The sequence below is a fragment of the Labrus bergylta genome, chromosome 14, assembly GCF_963930695.1.
Source record: "Labrus bergylta chromosome 14, fLabBer1.1, whole genome shotgun sequence".
NCBI lineage: Eukaryota > Metazoa > Chordata > Actinopteri > Labriformes > Labridae > Labrus > Labrus bergylta.
The window spans coordinates 11,680,498-11,706,204 of NC_089208.1; the positions used below are offsets into that span (position 1 = coordinate 11,680,498).

Sequence of the window (25,707 nt, forward strand, 5' to 3'; positions counted from 1 at the left end):
TAACTAATGGTTGCAAATGAATGACTGGTGGTCTGGAAACTTGTTGGTTTAAATAAAAATAGATCAATTAAAAGTTCACGCCATTAGTACCTCCCTCAGAATCGTCCAATCAAAACAACTCTTCTAGTCTTTATTTGAAACAGTGTGACTGAGAAATCACTTATTCCTCTTATAAATAAAAACTCTTTCAGTTTTATATCAGGACTCAGCTAGAGTCATCAGAATTGACTTTTAATAATGGATCTAAATGCTTTTAAAATATGGTGACTCATTTAGCAATTCCAGGAACGTTAGAAGTAAATGCCACAGATGTATAAAATAAAAGTCTTAGAATAAGCGAAAATAAAATGTGCTAAAATGTCCAGTTTTTGTTCATCTACAAGTAGTTTAAGTTTTTGTGATACATTTTTGAGCATTCAATCTTTCCTGGTACATTTAGGCTCCATACTTATGGAAATATGTTGTTGATTAATCTAACAGTAATCTTCAGTGAAGTGTTAAGATCTTTATCAGTAGAAACTTTACAACGTTCACATTGACAGTTTTAAGATTTTTTTTTCTTCCTAAATGCAAAATAAGAGGTAGTCCAAAAGGTTCATATAAACCTGCTTTTATTAAGGAAATGTAATAAAATCCTTTGTACACGACCTCTCCACAGAGGTTCATTGTGTCCATACATGCAACTCATGGTTGAGGTACCTTTACAAATGATTTGGAAAAAATTTAAACCAAACTGGATCAGAAGTGGTTATTGGACGCTAACTAAACCAGGGTCCATTTCGAGTTGCAGTTTGGTCGTACTACCACCAAATTCACATGCACTTTATCCAGGGGGGAATCAAATGAGAACGTCTGATATACTAAACAAATGTAGGCGTACATAGTTTGTAGCGTTGGTAGGTTTTTCCCTCAGTTTATAAAAAATTCACTTATGCAAACAGACAAAATGTTTCATTTGTAGCTCTCCTTCCTCAATGTACAATTCACCGGCTCACTTTCTGCATGATGCATAGACACAGAAAGCTCATCACAACCAAAGAAGCCATGGTGTGTTATCGTTTACCAAAAATGTTGAGATTCACAGCTGCAGATACTGCATTTACATGAGAACAGCTTCTATGTGTGTACAAAGTGTAAACCATAAGCGCAGTTAAATGTGATGAAACAGAAAAAGGGGGGTCACTCTCTAAGGATTTATAATGCTTTTGATTGCAACAGTATAGCACTAAGTGATTAAAAGCAGATTTCAATTCATTAAAAAATGGTCTTTCATTTCAAAGTAGTGGCAGTTGAAACAAATGCACTTGGTTGATTTGAAACAAAAGCATCTAAATGAAAACAGAGTCAGTTGCACATGATGTCCAACAGGCTTTAAAATAACACCACCTAGTTTCATATTATTATTCTCTGAGTAAAAGTTGGGGTACAATGTTGTTCTTTTAATCGTTGCTTAAACCTATTATTGATGCTTTTTCCTAAATATTATGAAACTCAAAATAGTCTTATATTAAAACAAGAAAATGACTTTACTTCACTAAATATAACATTTATCCAACTTAAGATTTCACCACAAAAATATGTCTGTAAAGGATTCAAATTACTTCATAATAAGTATTCAAGGATGGTTTGATTGCAAATCATGGCTTTTTTTTCTTCTCCACGATAGGAAACAACTGAAATTACAACAGTTCATCTAATTGTCATTTGAAGCGTTGCCCTCGTCCCGTGGATTATTTTTCAAATTTTCAAGTTATTAAATTTTTATTTGCATTGCCATGATGGCGAAAATGCTCCTTAAGGCACTACAAGAGGCAAATCTCATGTTTCCAGAAGCAAAAGTCCTGTTGCGTCATTGTCCTCTGTTAGTGTGACGGGCCTCACAGCCCAGAATGAGCACTTGTTGACTTGTAGGCTTGAGTCCAAGCAGATGACAAAGAGGGCTGTCGCCTCCAGGATGACAGCCTCAGGGTGTCGGGGTCACACAGAGTGGCTGTTTCCTTCCAGAAACTCCAGTGGGAATCAACACATCTTTACTCCTGCAAGGCCAGAGAATGAGGACGGGAAAAGAAAGGTTTAAGGTTTGTTCACCGCAGACTTCAAGCTTCCCTGCTGCCATTGATAGTTAATAGATTTTAGTACTCCAGTTAATTGTTCTTGAGTTCAGTTATTTCAGTTATCTTGACTTGTGAAAGTATAAGGCCATCAGAGTTGTTTCTCATGGACTTGATGTACAAAGTTCCAAAATCCTTAAACGCTGGGTCAAATTAGCATTGACAAACATCAAAATGAGTGTGGATTGACTTTGGAACTACACTATACTTCACTACACTTTACTATACTATACTAAGCGTCATCATAATACTGTTTTTATTATAATAAAAAGAAAAGAGCATGAAACTGTATTTTGCATGAAGAACTGTTAAAGACAAACAGAAGGGAATCTTGTTTTCTGTTAACTACATGCAAGAATGAGTTTTTGAGATCAGTTTAGATCTGTCATATCATGAGCTCGTTATTTCTAAAAATAAAAAAAACCTTCAGTTGTATTTGCTTGAACCTGAGGTCCAAATAAGTAGCAAGCCCAGTGTTATTTGTTTCTGCATATTTACCTCTAGGTGACCTCTGTGTTAAGAAATAAAGCGGAGGAAGTCCCCAAACTGAAGTTCATCAAGGGGCCACTTGGACACCATGTCACCTTAACTAAAATCAGTCTTGGCTGTGTTAGTTGTTGACTTTGTTTTTGGGGTATTTCTAATGCAAGATGTCTAACAAACACATCCTCCTGTGTTGTATACTTTATTTGTACAACCCGTCAAGGGAATCTTTCTCCATTTTTCCAGTGACTAAACATCTAGTAATACGTAAAGTATTTGTTTGCACAAATTGGCAGATTTCTTGTGCCCTACTTTCTCGCTTCTTAGCTTATATTGGGTCCAAAACACAACATGGAGAAGTCCAAACCATTGAAACCATTGAAGTTATTTAGATGAGCTGAATCCACTAAATCCCTGAATGATGTGTCGCTGTGTTTTAAGTTAGAAAGTATGGAATCAACAATGAAACACGTACCCTCTAGATTTTCACACTCTCTGTCCCGTACACGTTGTAGCCTTCACGATACGTTGCAAAGTTCTGGGCGTTTGCTGGAGGAGCTGGCTTAAAGTTTTGGGAATTCTTTGCCAGCTTCAGTCTTTTGGTTTCTTGCCGTGACTTATAGCAGAACTCTATCAAAGCCACAGTCATAGCCAGGCCGAGCCCTCCGACTAGAATATAGAAGACTCCTGCCACGTTGCTCAGACTTAGTGCACTTGTCTTGTCCTGGGGGAGGTAGAGACCACCGTTAAGACTTCTTGAACTGGCAGAATGAAGCTGACATCTAAGACCATATATACACCCACACAAACAGATCCTATATGAACATCCTGCTTCACTATGACTACACTGTAACTCTGAGAAGGCTGCTGACTGTCTACTAAACCCCATGAGATATACTGTAGGTGTCTGAAGTAGCTTATAAGAGTAATATTAGAACAAGCTAAATGTGTCTGATTCCCCCTCTCAGGTTATTTCTACTCTAAAAAAGTATGAAGGTGAATGTAGAGAGACATTCTATCTGTTCTGCTTTGTGGTCTCTTTACGAGACTACCTCTAGCGGAAGGCGGTCGTGGTCGTACAGGTCTACAGATTAAATCCCTGGATTCTAACTCAAAGCTTTTCAACTTCAATACATTTGCATTTATACATTCAAAGTGGCAAGCTGTGGAAGGCGAATTGAACCATTTTGCTGCTATTAAAAGCCAAACGTTGGTATTGAAATTAATTTACGAGTTTGACCATTTGTAAATCTATCCCTGGGGAGAGTTTGTCTTCCTAAAGGCAGTAAACTTAAGTTTTTATTTCTTAAAAAGTAAAGTTAACTGGCTTATTTACATAGAGCTTAAAATATGTTCCTTACTGTGACAATCAAACAAAGAGGCCTGACTGTGACATATTATTTGCACAAGCTGTGCTCTGGTGGTATTTAAAGGTCATTTTGGACTGTCAGAACACGGATGCCTTTGGAAATGAACTAGCGGGTTGTCTTGCAGTTAAAAAGGCACCTTGTGTATACAAATAATGAACACCAATAAACTACATTTCAATAAAGGTTTGGACCAAGAAAATAGCAGTATAATGATTTCAATTCAATGGTTCAACTTTCATATTTTTATGGCATGACTAAAAAATGTGTAATCATGCTGAAATTTAATAATCTGGTATTGTCTGCATACAATGAAATAATGTCAATGCGATGAATTATGATCACAGTGTAAATGGATTACAACTATGTGTCAAGTGGATATTTTTTTTAAACGTCTTTCACGTGTTACTGTGAGGGAAGACATTCAGATATATGTCATGTTGGGGAGAAAATGTGTTGTTGTTTTTTTATGTTTGCATATGAACAGTTGGTCAAAATGCATTTTGGAATCAGTATAAAAAGACCTGCAGCGACTGACCTTACTTCCAGAGTCCTTGGTTCCACATTCACCCTTATCGTACCACCATTTGTTTTTCAGCTTGTCTAAGATGCCTTGTTCACTGAGTTTCAATACTGCAAGGTTTACAGGAGTTCTTCACGTGGGAAATAACATAAATAACATTTTATTATGTTATTTTATGTTATTCAACTTTTTAAAAACTACTTTGTACTGTGCAAAGCGATAGAGTAGGGTCCTGGCCAACACATCACATATAGCAGGCAACACTACAGTATGTATAAATGTGTATATAAATATATGACCTTTCATAATCCATGACTACCCTAGCATGCCAGACCCCACCTATATCGCTTTGAGTAATCGGCACACACTGATCACAAGAAGAGAAAAGATTTGAACTTGCAGAATAAAGCAGCTGCTGCATAGCTTTGCAGAATGAAAGAAAACAGAGGCAGGTATTGCTGAGGGCACTCGTTTTTGTTGTTGTTGTTTTGCTATGGGCAGCCTTTTAGATGTTAAGCAAGGTGGATCTAACAGGAACCCTTTCTTGACTAAAAGACAAAACACAGCAGTCCAATTTTATTATCAGCTATTAAGAGGATAATGTCTTGCAAAATCAGCCCAAGTGTTCACCTGTGATCCCCACATTGAGAACTTCACCAATCAGGAGAGCAAAATGCAAATATCCATATTTAGGGGGTTTCTAAATGATAACCAGTCAAACCAGGTCAATCAAATCCAGATATTAGAGTCTATAAAGACATATTTTAATGGTTTGGGTTTTTTGTTTTGCAAGACATTACACTTGATTTCCTTGACTGATAGATTTCCAGGCTTATTTCTTTTCAGAAAACATCATATAAACAGTTTGTAATCCAACATCATCAAATATATTGTATTCACCACTGTGTTCTTTGTATGTCAAATAGAATACAAATCAAGTTATCTGTTTATCAAAACGTGTAGAAACAAACATAAAGCAGTCATGCATGATGACATATGGATGATCTGAAGTCCTGTTCAGCACTCAGAGTAGTTAGAAAGGCAGAGTTATGATGGGAAAGGCAAATCACAACTGTTTTCTTACATGAACTGAACTGATTGTAACACCTGATGCTCTGTCTTTTTAGAATCCATTAAAGAGACAAAATGAATGAAAGAAGATGAATTGCAAGAAAAAAGCTCAATGGTGGGATGTTTGCATCCATTCAGGAGCTGCAGCGAGAAATCCAAGGACTTTGTATGATCAATGTTTTTAAAGGAAGAGTTATTTATCACAACAACACATCAACATTAAGCTTCATTAACTGATTTAGTGTTGATTTTACGTTTAAATTGCTTTATCTTTCTCATTTAATAACTTTTATTCCAAGACACGGATTTATGATTATTACATTAACATCATATCTAACCTGTTTCACAACAATATGATCTGTTCTAATCACCCTCTATATCCTCTCATTGTAAATGATAAATCAACATGTGCTGTGGATCAGATAAAGACCTCACACACACCACCAGGTGGTGGCCATGGTCTTTTTAACGTTTTTTTTTTTTTTATCAAGAGCACTGTCCACACTCACAGTTTGGACAGACTTAGATATTTATTTTACATTTTCTTCTCAGGAATTATCACCAGGGGCTCTGATGGAGCAGTGGTTAGTGCACACGCCCCATGTACGGAGACTTTAAATCTCCAAGCAGGCATCCTAGGTTTGAATCCGACCTGTGGCTCATTTCCTGCATATCATTCCCCACTCTCTCCCTGATTTCTGACACTGTCCACTGACCTATCTCTAAATCAAGGCATAAAAAGCCCAAAAAATACATATAAGAAAAAATAAAAATAAGTAATAACCAGAATAGAAGTCAAATAGACTGAAATTCTACAACTTAAAAAGGGCACCTATAAGCAGGAAGGACTTGCTTTGCAGTACACTAAAAACTTTTGCTCTTTAAAAGTAATTTAGGGTTAATTCATCCACATAAATGATTAGCTGTCATAAAAAAAACATAAACATAAACATACATTGCTTAATTACTGTTTTAAAAGGTTTTTTAAACCCTCCATTCTTCAACTACACAGAAGGTGAAAATGTAGCTTTAGGCCTATTTGGTATATTGTATAAGCAGCAGTCTGTAGTTTTCATTTACAACATTTACTTGTCATTGCTTATTCGAAAAGTGAACACTTTCTGATCTTGAATCTTTTATAGGGATTAATTCAATGCCTTAACCTTCAAAATGTTTAAAGTAATATCTCCATTTCCTGTCAAGATCACAAGCATTAAGGAAATAAAAACATTTGCTGTATGATAATAAACTTACGAAGGTCATTAAAAAATAATAATAAAGCCATAAAACAAGTAAAACAGCATAAAGAAATCAGCCCACTGAATACAATAACTGAGATCAGGGCTCCTCACTGCTCTGGTCATTGTCTGATTGAAAAGATTAGTGATTTTGGATCGAGTTTAACAATCAGATATGTCCTTTTTTCCTTAAAACGGGCACATGTGAATAGATTAAACAACATTCACCAGCTCTTGTGACAAAATATGTTTGCTCTTGAATGTAAATATAAGCAAGCACATTTCATTGCATGCATGTGGACACAGGTGCTTTAGTTATTGGGGTTTCCTGGGGAACTAAAAAGGGACAGCAGGCTAAGATACACATTTGGTCTCCCATTAAAAAAAACAACTAATTTAATCTCTATAATATTGGTCCATAGACCAACGAGAGGCACACCCTCGCACACATACACACAGTTGCGTATGTGTGGACATGGTGGCTTTGGTTATTGGGGTTTTCCTGGGCGAGGAAAAGGAGGATCAGCAGACGGATATACAAGCAGTTAATAAACCACTCAACAGACGAGGCTGTAGATCTGAGAGAGAAAAAGGTGAAAAATGTAGTTACAAAAGCGTTCAATTTCAAAACAAACTGTAAAACGCTATAGGATCTGTTGACTAGGGCTATGAACACAGGAGCAGATTTTAAAAGCGCCAGTTTTTAAAAAGTTTGCCTGAGAAACATCAGGTTTTAATAAACTTTGTATCAGAGGGGATGTCTTTAGGCCATCCTGTTGCTTGGAAGCTTTTTATACTAAGCTATTTATCCCTTTTGCTTAAAAGTCTGAATTGAGTTATTCTTCCTACAGTTTGAGGTTGAAATCTCATGTGTGCAGTGAACATTTTTGGGCCATTGAGCGTGTTGTGTTGTAAACAAATGTGTTTACAGAAATTTTAAAGCTGCTTTTCACTCCAGCAATGTAAGAATCAAACATTCCTAAATGCACACTCAATGTAAAACTTTGAAGCTGTCTGCATTTTGTTTTTAAACACAACCTTAGGCCTGTTGCATCAGCTACGAATAAGTTCTGCCTTGAGTTTGGTTGTAGTAAGAAGTATAAGTATAAGAAGTACAGTGAATAATTATAGGTTGTGTTTGCTTTGTGTACCAGTCACTGTAATTATGACTCACACTGCATTAGAACTTTAAATTCAGGGTACACCAATCCAACCCTCTGATTAAGCACAGGCGGGATGGACAGAATATCATTCACAACTTTTCAATCTATGAAATGTAATACAACATCGAGCGCTATAAGTCTTATGTTTGTGCAGTTTAATTGATCATGTTCAGTTTCTATTGAGGCTGTGCTGGAAAGGTATAAATTCACCTGTATAGTAACTTGTATTGTACTTATTTCTAGGACTACTTCACAAAGATAACATTTATTGCTGTTTTGTATCTCATACATTGTACAGGTGTTTCTAATATAGTGTCCAGCCCCTGAAGGTTTTCCACGGTGAAAAGTTTGATTTAAGTTCTGCTCTTTCTGAATAAAGTCACATCAGAACTGTACCCTTCAGTCTGTCTGCGAAACAGGAAACAAGCGCCTTAAAACATTCATGAGCACACAAACCAACTCACACGACAAACACATGCACAAATCTGACTCTCATGGGCAAATCAAGGCATACGACCCATACTGCATGATGTCAAATAAACATCACACAGTATGAAATGTAAAATACCCAGAAGGATGTCATAATCGAAAATCAACCATCTGTGATAAATGAATAGTACCTGTAAACATTAGTAGACATGTTCTGTATGGAGTTTTGTTTGGTTTAAGTGAGCATGTCTGAAAATAAAAACATTAAATAACTGATTTCTAATATATCGATGTAAAATCTGAATTTGATTCCAGAGACCTATTGTTAAAATGTCATGTTTGAATGTCATATTTTTCTCAGTGGTAGTTACATACAATATATTTTCATGTCATTGTCAAATTACTCACATGTACATTTCTGAAAGTGAAATAAGGACATAGAAATGTGGCAGTCAGATGTGATAGACTTACACTGATTTTCTACTCTCTCTTTCTAACCCAGGGGTCGGGGCAAATTGCCAGCGAGAGAAGACATTTTCTTTGTGTTATCCCACTGGAAGTATCTATATCCTGCTCACTCAGGAATGGATGACTTGAGTCAATAACAGCAAAGTTTTGCCTAGTCTCTTCTCTCACAATGTGCCGAGTGTACTGTGGTCATGATGCAAGCTGAAGAGCAGAGGCAGAGATGGATCCACTACTTTCTGCGCCCGCCCTGCTGTTCTCAAACACAAGATCAGGGGCCTCATTTATAGAGAAGATGCACAAGAGATTTGACGGAAGACAAACCCTGTTGGTGTCAACATTTTTTTTTGACAAAGAGGAAAATCTCGTCTGCAGAGATGACTTGTATGTGCACCTCTCTGGTGTGTGAGAAAATAAAAAAAACACAAACTTTATTATGCAACAAAGACTTATTTGAGTAAGCAGCCTTACTTGATCTGTTTTGACCAGAAGTTACCGTTAGCTAATGTAAGCTTTTTAAAAAGTACTCTCTGCTCTACACTTGCAACAGCAACACTATGTTTCAAAATGTAAAAAAACACCAAAGCTTCAAGCTTTAGTAACAAAATTAAAGAAGTAGTAAACACTATAGAAAGCTCAACGTACCATCTTCTTGTAGTTGCCACTTTTGTTCACTAGTGGCCACTGTTAAGCAAAAGTTATATATCCTGACTACAACATGTGAATGCATCCAGACTCACTCATTCCCTTTATGCACACTAAGAAAGTTTATATATATATATATATATATAGGAAAAGAAAAGTGAGATTCAAATCAAATGCCCTTGTCAAAATGAGGCCCCTGTTCCTACCTTAGTCTCTAACAGGGTTTACCAGGTCAGGGTGGCCATGGATAGACTTTGACTGGCCTTGGATCAAGACCAACCAAAGGTGTCTGTCAGTCTTAACGCTTGATTTCAGTGAGAGGATGTTGGACAGAGAAGTTTGGACCGTTAGTTGTCAGTCTGTCATTAGAATTCTCACGTTTGCCTGCGATGCTTAGTCCCCTCAAGACAACGCTGTTCCCCGTGCCTGCCCTAACGCCCAGGCGGCAGATTGGAGAGTGCTTTCTAAGTTTATCTTTTAGATTGAATTTAGCCTTTCATCATTCTCACTATAAGCCTATATGAAGATAATAAGTATACATTTTGGCATGTAGATACAAAAAACGAAGAAAAAATGCTCTGTCTTTCATAACTACAGACCAAAAACATATAAGTAACTACTTTAAATATTTGTCAACGTTTATTAGTCTTTTACCTGAGCTTCCAAAGTCCTACTCCTGCATTTTTCATACATAGCTGGGCTTTTTTTCCTCCTCCATTAGCCAAGTAAAGGGTTCCCAGTTGATCACATTTGCACACTAAATAATTTACTGTATTAATGCATTAATTATCTGAAGATATTCAGGCCCAAAAGGTTCATTCAGTGAGGACAGCCTTGCCGATTACTCTGTTCTAGGATACCCGACTTTGGTGACATTGAGGCTGACCTTAGAGTCACCTCCCCCGCTGCCGCACTCTCCCTTGTCGTACCACCATTTGTTTTTCAATTTGTCCAAGAGGCCTTGCTCATTCAGTTTTAACACTGCCAGGTTAACAGCATTTCTTGAAACGATAAAACATAACTTGTAAGAAAATGAACAGGTCCGTGAGAAATCTAATATAGAATATTAGTAAAGAATAGTGATTAATATCAATGGTTCATAGGGGGAGCACGGGAGGGACAAATTGGTAAAGAATTTCACTGGTGTGGAAGGGTAAGAAGCATCTTTACAGCAAAGAAAATGTTATAAATATTAGAGAGGTGGCATGGAAGGTTACATTGCTTGTAACTGAAGTGTGCGGGATGGGGACATTCTGTCATTGCTGAACTAGAAATAAGAACATCCAGCATGCAGCTTAACATTCATCACAACTGACAGAGTAGCATTAGAACTAGCAAAAAGAGACAAATTTCAGTGTCGAGTTAGAAGCAATGCAAAAGAAGGCACCACGGAAACAAGGAGGGGGAAGAGATTGAAAGGAAAAGAGCAAAACAAACAAGGAGAGGGAGGGTGAGAGTGCACATCAACATTCAAATGATTTACTGAGAGTGATTTATACCAATAAAAACCTTAAGAGAAAGAAGAAAGTAACAGAGACACACACCAGATACATCGGACACAACAGAAAATGGCTGAACGTGTTGATTCAATTTAAATACTGTTCACTTGTGATACATTTGGAAAAAAAAGAATTAACGAAAATGAAAATTGCAAAAGGAGACATCAGGGTAGGTGGAATACTATAACAACATTGAGAATATTGTTATAATATCCCACCCACCTTAATGCAGAGCCTTTCGGTGTGGCCACACCATAACCCTTAGAGTCGAGGTTCCCGCCCACTTTCATGGTGTCACAGGGCTTCCGCTGCTCTATGTACTCGTTCATAGTGGATTCGAGAAGAAAGGCGAACTTTCCCTTCGACTTTCGTACCCGGGAAACCCCGTCAGGTGTTGTCTTGGCAAACACTGAGGGCTCAGCGGATTTCATGTATGACCACATTTTCTCATAAACTGCTATTTTGGAGCGCTGCAAAGAAAAGACAGAAGCAGATTAGTGATGCAAACATCAAATATCAAACATTCAATGTGAGCTGCTGTGGGTCTGAGGAAAAGGAAACGTTTGCCATTCTGGGAAATATGCTCAGTTGCTCACTTAGATAAGAAGATGGATATCACTCACATGTCAGTGTGGAGCTACAGGTAGCTGGATTATGTTAGGGTTAGGGACCGTTTGAAAATAAAGAACGGAAGGTGAAACAAATCTTAAATTTAATATTTTGCAGGCGTGTACAACAGTTATGTCTTTGGACTACCTCCTTGAGTTATGTATTACCTGTACTCTTAATCTCATGGAATAATTACAGATACAAAATACATGGCAGGGATGAAGTTAAAAGGGAAACTGTTCCCAGAAAAACATCTTCCTCAGCTACCATTAAACATCTGCTTTCATACAGTCCCTTGCTGTAACGATTTTAAGCAGCAAATCTGGTTGAGTCCAAAGCTGAGAAACACCTTCACCTTTAAAGACATTGTTAGTAACACAAATATCTTATCTGTTGAATTTGCACACAAACAAATATAGTCCTCTTGCTAAAATAACATTATCTAGCTAGAGGCTCCACACTTAATCCACAGACAGAGTGGTGTCAATCTTCTCATTTTACCAAAAGCAAGAGAAAGAATTTGCGTATTTTACAAAATGGAAAACTCTTTCTTTAAAGCAACTCAATTATATGCACTTCCTGCTACGTCCTGCTCTGTGACTTCACATTGACGTCACAGCACGGGGCGTGGTCAGGGGAAAAATATGCTTCAACATTTTGACACACTTTTAGTCCAGTTGTAAAACAACTTGGACTAAACTTGGTGGATTGACCCTTTACATGTCCACAGTGAAGCAGAGGTAAGTGGGCTCAATGCCAGCAGCCTGAAGTCTGACAATCTGGCAGCTCAGCAGAAGCAAAATGCAGGTCATGTTTGGTATCAACATGAACAGTCAGAAGTGACCTCGTCTCTCTGTCAGATTGTGCTCCTACCAGCAGGTCGCAGCTGGAGTCACAAACGTTATGTTTCCATTTATATTTAAATCAAATCAGTCCTTTAAAAAAAACAAACACGTTATCACTCCTTTGACTTCTGTGCTTTGACTGTACTGGCCTGCTGTGCAGCTTGAAATAAAGTGTGTAGTGACTGAAGACACAAACACATATTTACAACAAAGCGCTCTCTGTAAAATTGAAAGACTGAGATGGAGCTAGAAGCACACATGAGTATGACACTCCAGGACCTGTGTGTCATATTAAGTGTCTTACATCAATTGAAACAGCTTTTATAGTAGCTACTTCTTTTACAACAGTGACCTTGTGTCAAGCAATCCTCTTTCTAATGTTATAAAGATGTAAGTATTAACAGGTTGTGTCAGGGCATAGTTGAGTCAGTAGTTCTTTATCATTTTGTACGTTTTGCACATCTTTAATACAAAGTTAATTGTGATATTTAGGTTTTGGTTATAGTAATTTCTCATGTAATAAAATCTATGTTACTTGTTTTGGCTCATTTTTCAACAAATTGGGACACAATTGGTCTAGCAGATTTATGTGTCAAACTATACAGAAAACACACATAATCAAAGTGTACACTGTTAAAGTTGAGAGATTCCTTAGTATCTTAATGTTATTTCTTTAATTTGACATTCTTAATTGGCATAAACAATCTATTCAAATTTGGAGAACTATGGCACTTATTCTTCTTTTTTTTTTAAAGTGTGTAGCGCTCCCTGTGTAATGGCACGTTTGACCTGCTTCTTCCCAGACTGACGGCTTCACCTCTGTGGCCCGGTCAGCTGCCAGCTGGAGCGGCTACAGACATGCAGAGCTCAGCCCTGCTCTGACACTCAGTACGCTGCTAAAAATGGCCAGAGAGAGGCTGATCGCCGGCCACTGGGGAGAGTGAGTACACAGCTGTCTACAAAAGAGGGGAGAGGCTGATGTAAACTGGGCTAATTTGACCTTCTGCTGGGAGGGAGATGAGCCTTAGGAAGGAAACTTTGGGTTGAAACTTTCCTCGTTTCTGCCTTCCTTTAATTTCATGTTTTTTTTTTTTGTCAGAGGTTCTCACAGGTTCATTACAGCTCAAACAGGACAAACATTTGACATCAACTTGAAAGCTAGCCATGTTGAAAGTTTTCTGGAGAAATCAGGTAATGTATTTGACTTTTATACGATTAAGTGAATTTGATTATTTATCGATTTTTCCCACACATTTCTAACATTAAGTCAGGTAACATTATCAAACGAATGTGAATTTTAAATTAATTCCTTTTTGTAAATGATGCCAGTTGGTATTGTTTTATATATAGCATGTTTAACGATTTGAGTCACTGTATTGAAGAAGGAGTTGGATTAATGTTATGCTTCATTACTGTATTTGTTGTAGAAGAAAAGGGCATGCATGACCAGTTTGATCCAGATTGTGTTCAGTGGTTGTGTGAGTCAGTCCCACATCACATCTGGTTGGAGAACATAAAGGCAAACATCAAAGTGAACTGACAAAGTATGTCAGATCTGCGGTGTGTACGTCAGTGTTGTATAAATAATTCAGCGGATATGTAATGGATTGTGGGCTCAGGCTGGTAAGTGAATCATTCTTGACATATGCACGATTTCAGTTCAGTTGAGTGTTCATGTAAACACTGTTAACATGACAATAACAGCTGATGACAGGCATGACCGTAGTGTGAAAGCAGCGATTCGATGTTGGGTAACAGAAAGACACATGCTTGTCTGGACTGGGCTTATCTCGAGCTAGCCCGTTCTGTCAAAGTCTTAATTCTTACTCCGGCAGCCGAGTTAGCAAAGAGAGAGCGACCAATAAATTACTTTGAATGAATGACTTGAGCAACAAACACCCATCTTTATCATCTGGTCAGTGAGTAATTTGGGTTTACTGCCCCTCATCTATCCTGGAAATAAACTGGTCTAGACTCAAATTCTTCAAGCTACCAGTTCATCTGTCAGCTTCAGACTAAAAGGCTGAGAGTGATTCACATCCCTCTGTGCACGTCTGTCATCCTGAAGCCAAGCTGACAGGCTCAACAAAGCATGTGCAAGCTTTCTGCCGCTGTTTTATTTTTATCTGCAAACAAATCTTAGTTACGTGCATCATGAAGTTTGTAATTAAAAGTCATTCATGGTATGTTAAAGATCAGGGGAAACCAATTAATAAGGGAGCTATATATTAGCACGGCTCGTTTGTTGCAGCTGTAATTAAAGTGAAAGTCATCCCTACACACTTTTTAATTAAAGCCAACAAATACAGCTTTTGTCTTCCTACTTCTTACATGTGCTCTGTTTTACAACTTTTGCATTCTGATCCTTTATCTCTGAATAAACACTATAAGTAATAATAGAGAGCAGTTATCTTTAGCGGGTTGTAGAAAGTAACTCAGGAGAAAGCAAAAAGTCATTTATTTTAAATACAAGCAGGTGAAGCGAGCTTAGGAAAAAATAATTCATATTGTGTTTAAAACATGAAAATAAAGACATTTATTTTGAAATTAAAACATTATTTTATTTGCTTTCTTCCAGAGTTTGTTTTAAAGATCAACACAATATCACAACTGTATCTCATATCTGTAAGCTAAGTTTGATGCCACAGCCAGTGGTTGTTAGCCTAGCTTAGCATAAAGGCTGGAAGTTGTTCCCTCCCTATATATCTTTCTGTCCCCCTCCCCGCTCAATATCTCCCTTCCTTATTCCATCCCTCTTGTCCGCCCTCTCAATCTCTTTAAAAGAATAATAAGTTAACTCTGATTATCTGTAAACATCTAGTGCTCATCTTTCAGTTTGATGACTAATGTTGTCATGTCTGAGTTCATCATGAAGGACCATGGCTCCAAAAGGGTTCCAGTTGATGTGTCAATAATGTCAGTGTGTGTCCACTGTTTTCTGTTTGTTCACTTGTTTGTACTTTGTAATCAAGAATAAACAAAGTTTGACCAAAAACATTTCTCTTTGTCATTGCAGAATCTGTCATAAAGTGGGACAGCAAGGCCACAGAGGGGAAGTTAGAAGCCAAAAGAGAGGTTTAATCGATGATAAATGTTTTCTATTGGTTGGTTTTTTTAATGGTGAATGGTACAGTGCAGATTTTGTTGTACATTTTTTTGTATTGACATTTTCCATTTTTTATCGTAACGTGACAGTTCAAATGCTCAGAGCACATTCAATGTTTTATTTATCTTAATTTGTGAATTGTCTCATTTTTAACAGTAACAATTTAACCATGAATACATGATTATATATTAACATATTTGATAGGACGTCATCATGGAGACGTCTTTCAACAACCTAACTTTTCCAAATTTCACTTTTTTCAACCATTTTCTGGTCTAAAATCTACCCATTACTAGAACTTGTTTTTTAATGGAGACATTTTTTTAATTCCACTTTTTTAAAAATCATCTTTTTTACATGTCAAGCAAAATAAACTGATAAGATCTATGATATAGTTCAGTAAGTTTTAGAAGTTCTTGTGGGCATAGTCGATAGCTATGCAAAAGGACTCACCAGCTGTTTGCCCTTCTCCTAAAGTCTATATAAACTAAACTAAACTAAGTTAAGCTTACTATCTCATTGTCCTCTCTGATCTTACTGTCAGAAAGTTAATGAGCATTTTTCCTTAACTCTATAGTTTCACATGGTCTGAATGAACATATTATAAACAGATGATCTAGCTGAGGATACAAATTATAAAGCTCAAATGTATATAATAAAGCACCAAGAAAGAAGACTCATATATCATTTGCATTGAGGGGGCTGTATGATCTGCATTAAAAAGATCACTTTACAGCTCTGATTAATCATTAGCTTTGAATCATCACATTTCAACAACCCCTGCTCTGAGCAGCTCCTCTGCACTGATATTTCGAGTTTGACGAAGAAAGGCAGAATATGTGTCACTCAGGATGAAGTGACTACAGGCCTGTCAATTATCTCCTCAGGAGCACCTTTGACTAATCACATCCTGCCAACAGTGAGGATTAGCACATCCACAGCTGCTTATGGAGCCGCTTTAATGTAATGATTCATCAGGAAGCCCCAAAAAAAAGTAATTTAATAAAGTGGGTGAAAAGACATGTCAAAGAAGTATTTTAAGTCTGCTTTGTTTACTTCAACCTCTGCTTACGTTCAACCGGAAGCTAACATCGTTATTTTTGACAAAGGCGGTGAAACTTAAACACAACACAGCTCCAACAAACTTTAATAATGAATATTCTGTCTGTCCCTGTAGTCATGACAACTACAGATATGTTATGACTTTTTTCAGACTCTATACTGATGTGGATACGTCAGTACATCAGTACCCATTAGCTGAGAGAAGGTTTCCCTCCAAAGCCAGTGTGGATAAATTAAGTCTACTCTTATTATCAGTGTTTAAACAGCTAATCCGACTGACCGTGTTTATGTGAAATGATTATTATCTTTATTGTTTGGCCTGGCTCTGTACACTAAAAGAGTCCTAGTCTCAAAACAGAATTATCGTTTAAGTGAAGAAGAAACAAGTCCAATTCAGGGGGGTAGTATCAGAGGCATTTTGGATTTTTTTTTGCATTTCCTGGCAGCTAGAAGCAACACTGCAACACTAGCAAAGGAGTAAAATACATAAGGAATATTAGACTAATGTTAAATGTTCATCTATCCCATGGATGTCTTTTTAATTAAAATCTGTGTTTGAAGCAAGTTTAAAATGATATATATACAATGAAGTCTACTGCACTCTCGTCCTTTTCAACACATTTTGCCCTCCATTGGATTATTCCTCTGGTGAAAATTAAGTCTTTCCTAAAGAGCCACATTTTTCAGAAGTAAGTTTTGAAAGCATTGCAGTGCAGGAGACAGTGAGTTACAGATGACCTCCTCCACACTAATCATGGTGATTGCTCCATTTCAATGCTTTTAGACCTCAGTGGCGCTTGACATAGCAGACCAGGCTGTTCTGCTTGAACGCCTCCATAAACGATTCAGGTCGCAGAAACATTACATGTCTCCACTCGGTCACATCCCGGCAAAATCGTTCCTCTCCCCTATTGACCACAGTCAGAAAATCTTTTATCCTATAGGCAAAAACATTAGCAAGATGTTTCTCTCTTGTTTTGTTTTCTCCCTTTCTTCCTGCGAGATATGCCAAGAAACAGTGAGGGTTAAACAGAGCAAATAACTGAAGCCAGCAGACAGAAACACGCTGTTCTCTCCTCACTGTATTGTGAAGACAAATCTGCTGTTAAATCTCACAAGAGTATGTAAAAATTGTATGATGGGATTTTGTAATTCCCTGTGGACTGAGGCGGATTCTGAACCAACACACTGTGCTCGGGGCTACAGTAAGTGAGTCCAGAGTTTGTATTTATTAAATGTCTCAGACTCACTCAGGGCAATCACACCAAGAGGCGGACTTGCACTAAAAATAGACACAGCTCAGAGCAGGATGCTGGATGTGAATGACATTTCCATTTTCCGAGAAATAGGACGTCGTCTTATGATTTCAGTTCTGCGACGGAAGCCCACAAATTGGAATTATAATGACATCTTGTAGCCCCACTTGAAAGTTGTTTTGTTTTACAGAAGTTATAGACACATAGACAAATAAGCCCGATAATCATACTGGACTGTCATTTCACATCATTCATTATAGAACTCAAAGACGTGGGCAGCAAAACAACATCGACCACATTTGATGCAGAATTTGAAAAATGTAAGTACACGCCTGAAAATGATTTATTTATTTAAAACCCTACAAACTTTTACTTTTTTCACCTTCTTTTACGATGGCTAACTCTAACTCACTCAAAACTGTTACTGTTTTAATGAGTAGTTGTCATAAAACATTTATACTCTGTGTGACCTTGATGAGAAAATATGCAGCATTGCTTTGGCAGCACTTTAGTTTTACAAAGATAAAAAAAACAATCTGCATATTAGCGGAGGCACAGAGAGGCTAATCAGAGTTTAGTCATGGCTACTGGTTTTTGGATGACGGAAGAAAATAATTGTTGAGGTTCAAAAGCTGAATAATTATTTCTGTTGACAGAAAGTGTTAAAATTTTTTGGTTTGATGGTAAGAGTGGAAGTTAATCTTTTGGATAAAATGGATAAGAGCTGATAACAGACTTCATAATGTTTAAAAGGTTAGTTTAGTTTTGTGGGAGTTGAAAAAGAGGTTATAATCTGCTCTGAAACGCTTGTCTCAGATATCCATCACAAACATCTTTTAAATCATTTTACCAACAAATGCATTCCATCGTCTTTTAGCTGTTAAGTCCTTAAGTGATATTTAATTTATTTTAATAAAACACTTCACATCTCTGTTTAATGAAACACTGAATTAATCCAGTGATTTTGAAGTATTAGCCATTTGGAAGTGCTGTATCAGGTAGAAATACTATCTAGACCTTCTTTTTCATTGATTATTCGTTTGATTCATTACCTGGCAGGTAATAAATCAAAAGCCCAGAGGAAAGCTCCAGAGACTCTTCATCTCTGTACCTCAGCCAACATGAACTTGTATTGGAGGGAACCTCGTTATGCAGCGGCAGCATGGGCGACAGCCAGCTGAGACACTCACCCTAAAGAACTCCTTGGTGGAGCCTGAGTCTAACGTCCCATAGGCGATCTCTGTCTGCTTGGCCAGGTCCTCAGCACTCTCGATGGGAGACACCATCCTCTCCACAGTGAGGAAGGCAGCCAGGTTAGCCGTGTAGGAGGAGATGATGATGAGGGTGAAGAACCACCACACTCCTCCGACAATCCGGCCCGACAGAGACCTGAGAGCAGGAAGAGAGCAGACAGGGAGACATGAGGGCAGCGTGCTCTTGTCTACATAAGGGAAAGGGAAGAGTGATGGATTTCTATTGTGTCTTTGGTGTTTGGTTCCTAATTTTTTACACTTTCAACTTCTGGAAAAATTGCCTACCAATTAAGGGAAGAGGACTGCGATATCATCTGCATTCCCCTTGTTTTAAAAGCTATCACGTAAATCCTCTTTAATTAACTCACTACAGCTGCCATTACAACTGATGAAACATTATAATAAGCCTCATTAAATTAATATAAATGCATTAATTTTGGAGCTAAATCGAGTGAGAGACATTCAACGTGGCGAAAAAAATCTGAGCCCAACAGGAGCCTAAATCCATTAGATCCATCAACCAGCAGATCCAAACAACTTGGGCTTAAAACTAAGCCTGAATGATCCTTTATTGAGTGAACATTTTGTCTTCTGGTCTGTGGTTACCGATCAGCAGTAAACATCTGACTTTTAGACAGTATGCATATTTACTTGTTAGTTCAAAGCTGCAGCCTGTGTTTGTTTCAGGTATTTGAAAGAATCTGAATGCCTCTTTCTGTTGGAAAATGTAACACTCCAACACAAACTTGGATCAGAGAGGACAGAAACTGAAGTTTACTTTTGTCTGAAGTAAAAGCACCATGACAACCTCTCTCCTCCTGAAGTCTGGGAGTGATGAACCATACCAGTCTGCCACACAGATAGTTCCATCCTGCTCACTGGTCCTTAAACCATTCTCTACAGTTTCCACATCAGTGTTAAGGCTGTGAATTTAAATCTGTGTCTCAGAGGGCAGTCCTGGGGTCATATGGGCTATATCTAAATACGAGTTTTCTCTCTGGTACGATCCCAAACTTGTCGATCCCAAACATATTTCACTTGACTGTGCTGCTCAGACAAAGTCATACATCCCATTTCAAACAAGGATCCATTTTCACCACATCACTGCACAGCAGATGCTCATAATATATTGTTTTGTGGCATATTTACGTATTTATGCTTTCCCTGTAGCACTTTCATGCCGTCTATATTTTGTGTGTCCTTCAGAAATTCCATTAAAATGTGCACTCACTCATCAAAGTTTCAGACAGGCTGTAATTCGTGGCAGTCTTATCTATAAATGACTTTTATTTGGGGAAAATATTAACAATAACATCAAGTTGAGGTCAGTGAGTTGGTCTTAATTTATCTGGGCCAAAGGCAAAGTTGGAGCCAAAAAAAGAGACACCACAGATTACTGTAGGTATGATAAATGTGAAGACAGCAGCAAATGCACTCATCCTCTCATGGTGACTGCATTGATCTGGAAACTGCTGTAGGGAAATGTTGAACTGTTCAGCAAAATGATAGAATCAGCAGTTTCTATTCAAAAACTGCTGCTACTTAGATCAGTAATAAGATCCCTCATTTGCTACTTAATTGATTTTTGTCACTGATATATTATACTGCAGAAGCTTCTCTCTCTGAACATCTCCAAAAAAACACTAAAGTCAGGCTCAACTTCAGACTTGCCTGCCTGCCTGACTTTATGTTTTGCAAGCATCATCAAAACTGTCACATGCAGATATCATGTCTCTCAGTTTATTTATAAGAAAACTAACCACGCTGACATCCTAATGTTCTGCTAGTTATCTGTAATAAATGTGAAACCCTTTTACATGGTCTGGTAATTCACTGTTTGTTATTCAGAAACGAGTGTGTTGTCAACAAAAGACAAACATAAGTAAAAGGAGTATTTGAGAAGAAAGGACACTCCTTCTTCACACTTTTCTCTGATTTCTGTGATTTTGTCACAGCTTTTACAAACCAATGTTTTTACAATGTTCCAAAGTCCATGGATGAAAGGATGAATGAGGCAAGAATCCTTGAAGAAGTCTGCAGTCACAACATTGATGAGAAAAGAGATGGATGGATGGATGGAAGAGATGAGGGAATGACTGAGTGGCCATTGTGATGGGAATACACAAGACGCCGTAATGGTGCTGCACAAAATGCATTATATGCACCAAGTTGATGACCGTAAAATGGGACATGCAGCAAAAACACGGTAGCCCTCCAAGAGTCATGAGAAATGGAAGCAGCTGCTCTGAGTGAAATGTAATGACCCCTGTGCATTTTACAGCCCTCAGCATGGTGAATATAAGTTATTTTGTGGATGCAAAGCATCTCTGCCGGCATGCAGCTTAAAAACAAATAGATGCACGGTGAGAAAGACATGGGAGGATGGTGCAGTGAAGTGAAGCATGAGGTCAGATGGACAGCAGCAAAGCTCAAAATAACCTATATGCACCATGGCAGGATGGAAATGAAGCTACGCATGGGACCATAAAATGCAGAGAGATGACGAGGACAACTGAGAGGTGATGGAGAGTGAACACAACAACAAACCTTGGTGAGATATCGCATCCTTGCTGCATGAAGGCACCCAGGGAGAACCACAGGCTATTAAAAATCCCAAAGTCATTCGGAGGGTCTGGGGGGCTCTGAGGGTCTTTGACCTCATCATTCTCGTCCAGATGCCACTCATATGGGCTGAAGCGGCTCACCAGGAAGAGCACCACACTCACGCCAATATAGGCAAAAACTATACACATCCAGATCTCATAGGCCAAAGGGTCCAGGAAGGAAAACACCCCTGGCTTGGACTTTTGAGGCTTCTTTATCATAATGGAGATTCCTAAGCTCATAAAAGGCTTGGAGAAGTCTATCACCTCTTCCCGAACCAACGTTATCGTTAGCGGTGCCACGGCTATGTCAGCTCTCTGTGAAAATGGAAACAGGCACAAAGGTATTTAGTCTTACAGAACACACCAAATAAAACCTAAACAAGGATTTAGTAAAGGTACTGATCAATAAAGGCATCATGATATGACTTGGTAATGCTGCCAGTCTGAGGAGTTTAATGATAATGGATGATTCCTGTTAGACACCGCTTAGCTAACGCTTTAGAATCTACCAAGTAACTAGCGCTCAAGTTTTTTAAAGCTGTATCCTTTATTCTATTTATGAAACAAGTAAGAAGTTATAAGTGTCTCTAGAGAAAGAGGACTCAGGTGGGGTCTGCAAGCTGAGCTGCTGTGTAAAAGTAGTAGTCTTGTTTATTTTTTTCTTTTCCCAGATGTCTTCACTTCTCTAAAGCAAACAGATCTGTTTGAGCAAACTGTTTTATCTTGTTTTAGGTTCATAAGCCAAGTCTTTTACGATTATCTTCTGCAGATATAGGATGTCTGGTAAGGGGGCTGCTAGCAGAGCTGCCACTAAAAACCAACCGAGTGAAATTATGTTACCTTGATTTGTCAATAATAACCTCATCTTTGAAGGATAAAAGCCGTTTAAACAATGCTTCTAGTGGAGAGTGGGTGTGTACTTGGGTATGTATTCTCAAGCAAAAATGTAAACTGTTGACTCGCTGTTGTGGCTATGTCTGCTGCTTGACAGGCTGATTGATCCATCCAAATTAAGTCTAAGGTATAAATGTATAAGGTACATTTTATCGCAATCCCCTGTTAAGATGGTTTCATCACCCATCTGTAATTATAGGAAATGTTTTACAAACATAGAGTCAAAGAATAACCATGACTATATATTTAAGTCACACTGCCTTATAATCCCGTATATACATAGAAAGCATTCAGCTTTAAAAGTGAATTCATGGAGTAAACAGATTGGAGACGGTGAAAAACAGCAGCTTGGAATATACTGAATAGCAGACCTGCGAGAGGGAATCTGCCATATGAAAATGAGTCACTCAGCATTTGTGTAAGCTTAAGTCTTTGTCTCCATCCAAATCTCCTCCCTGAATCAAGCAAGGGGTTGAAAAGAAAGAGATGGAGGAGCTTAAGTAAGCAGTCCATGAAATGTGAATCAGCCTGTTAAATTCCCTTCCATCAGATCCTCTGCAACGCCTGACAGGCTCATCAATTATCAGCTCACTGTGGTGACAATCATTGGAGGGGTGGTTGTGACTAAACATAAACACCTCTTCCTGTCCGAGCTATTCGTATCGGGTAGGCAGTCATAAAATAGTCATAACCGTAGGAACTACAGGTGATTCATTAGAGACCCTGCACTGAAACACTGTCTGCACGCAGATTTTTATTCGATTCTTGTCTGTCATTTGACATTTATTTGTTCATCCATTTAGCATCTGAGGTCTCATCAAAAATGCAATCTTCTTGTTAAAGCTCAAGTTCAAATGCAATCAAACCCTGAGCTGCATGATAAACACCAGTCCAAATTATCAAAGCCTTGACAAAGAGATGTACACAACTTCTTTGACTGAAAGCACAAAGTACAAGTTACATTCATGTTTTAGATGTTTTCTGTTGTTGTTTTGCATAACCATCACAGAATAATAGCATTTTTGGTAGACAGGGAATGAAGAAACTCTCTTGGCTGGTTTGATACTTTACTGCATTCTATACCTGGTTGTTTTGATAAGAAAGAGCCTGAGTAAGTTTAATAAAAATTCAAATTTCTGTGTGATGATGGTGATAATTCAAGACATTTATAATACTTCCATTAACATGAATAAATAGGAGGGTTTAAATGTTGCAAAGATAAGAGATATACACAGTTATCCCCTCCCCCTTATAAGCTACAAATGAAGACTGACACTTACCCCATAGACCAGTTCACCCACCATCCCGTTCCACGTCTTGGTCTCGGGGTCCCTGGCTCCGTACTTCCCATCGGGAACAACAGACAGCTTATATTTTATGCCCACATGTTTTGCTATTTCAGAAGCTAAATCGACACAGTAGCCCTCATATCTGTCATTCCCGTCCGCCGTCATATAGTTTTTCTTGTACATCACATACGGAGCTTCCTGTTAATTAGACAGAGTTTTAAGTTCATTGCAGAAAAAAAACCACACACATGTAGACAGGACAGGCATCGAGGGTCAAACGAGGCCTTCATTTGGTACTGTTTCATGCACACATGCTGGGGTGACAAACACACACAGATGTGGGGAACATTGTAAGACAGACTGACAAAGCAGAGGCTAAAGGATCTACGCAGCTTCATTTACAGGCATGTTATCAGGGGACTAAAGAAGCAGGCCGCTGCAGCAGTAAAGAGGGCAAAAGGGCCAGCTCAGGAGAAAAGCATCTAACACATTTAAAAAAGAGGAGGTAAAGCGGGATGCCAGGACTCCCTCATGCTTACAGCGTCCACCACCTTAATCAGTGGAAATGGGCGATAAGCGAGGATGCATGTGCTTCAGGCCAACGTGGCACAGAGAGCAAGGAGAAGTTGAATGGAGCACTTTTCCAGTTCATCAAGTAAACGTCAGTGAGCACAGAGATCATCTAATTCGTTCATCAAACTAATACTAAGCACATAGAATGTTAGCCACTTCAGAAGAGTAGTTGTATGACCAAGTTAGAAGTCATACTTATTAAATATTCTTTACTGAATTCTTTACTATCATGACAATAAAATAATCTGCTTTTTCTTTTGTTTTATTGTTTAACCTTTCCTCTTGACCTTTTTGCCTCGGATTTAAATAAAATATCATGTAATTCCTCCAAGATTTTATGCACATCTGTTGCCAAACCTCCTCTAGATGACCTGATGTGACCTTGAGGAGATTCTGCATGGGGATTTACGCTCTTACATGTCGTCAACGTAAAAATTCAAAGGTTGTTTTAGCCGATGACAAAGTCATCAACAGAGGAGACTCTTGTGATGCTTTAAGCAGTTTAACATTTACAGTTTGATCTAATCCTTCTTTAACTTCTCTTACGTTCTTCAGTCATGTGTTATGTAATAAAAGAAAAAGAAATGAAAGAATCACAGCCCTGTAATAACAGGAGGAACTTTCATTGGATATGAATATTTGCTTTAAAGTTATGAAATGCAAGAAAAGCAACGTGAAGTTAATGACATGACCGAGATGTGTCTGAAATAAAAGTCGTCTTTATTCAAACCAAAGGCATGCCTGGCAGTGAGAAAATAATGCAGTGACACTACTCTTCTGTTTGTTTCCTTCCTGCCTGCTCATGAGGATAAATGAGTATCTAGACATTGAAATGAAAATGTATGACTGTCACATTCTGAATTTGCCTACGATGAAAACATAATAGGCAGAGTCAGAAGGAACGAGAGGCCATGGCTTTAAATGTAAGATAAGGCGTACCTTATCTTACATTTAAAATGGCTGATGGTGACTAACCTCTAACTATCACTGCGTCTAGCCCTGAGCCTGACCTACTGGAAGCACTGGTTTTAGCAGTTACATTATTTCAGTGCCAAAGTTGAAACAAATGTAGACTAAGGGTTAAACAGCCAAAGGTTTGCAGCCTTTGGTTGTTTACGACCTCCTCATGCTGCAGATCATTTCATGTCTCTAGCTTCACTGACAGTTTACCTAATGAGAGGGAAACGTGTTTACTTACGTATGCACTGAATGTGAAAACA

General features: G+C 38.1%; 1 protein-coding gene across 6 annotated transcripts in view; it reads right to left on the reverse strand.

Moving 5' to 3' along the window:
- Positions 1-594: 594 nt before the first annotated feature.
- Positions 595-25,707, reverse strand: part of LOC109981486 (glutamate receptor 3) — a 79,578-nt gene continuing 54,465 nt past the window's right edge. For 2 of the 6 annotated variants that reach the window (XM_065962989.1, XM_020630294.3), the window contains exons 10-16: positions 23,906-24,112; positions 21,673-22,046; positions 19,063-19,261; positions 11,217-11,464; positions 10,382-10,496; positions 3,070-3,318; positions 595-2,036 (exon numbers count right to left, since the gene is read on the reverse strand). In XM_065962989.1, coding sequence (XP_065819061.1) covers positions 3,073-3,318; positions 10,382-10,496; positions 11,217-11,464; positions 19,063-19,261; positions 21,673-22,046; positions 23,906-24,112 — 1,389 coding nt within the window. In that variant the 3' untranslated portion in view covers positions 595-2,036; positions 3,070-3,072. Of the gene's footprint in view, positions 2,037-3,069; positions 3,319-4,499; positions 4,615-10,381; positions 10,497-11,216; positions 11,465-19,062; positions 19,262-21,672; positions 22,047-23,905; positions 24,113-25,707 lie in introns of those variants that run through there. The other 4 variants (XM_020630292.3, XM_020630293.3, XR_010668670.1 and 1 more) reach the window with 2 other exon arrangements.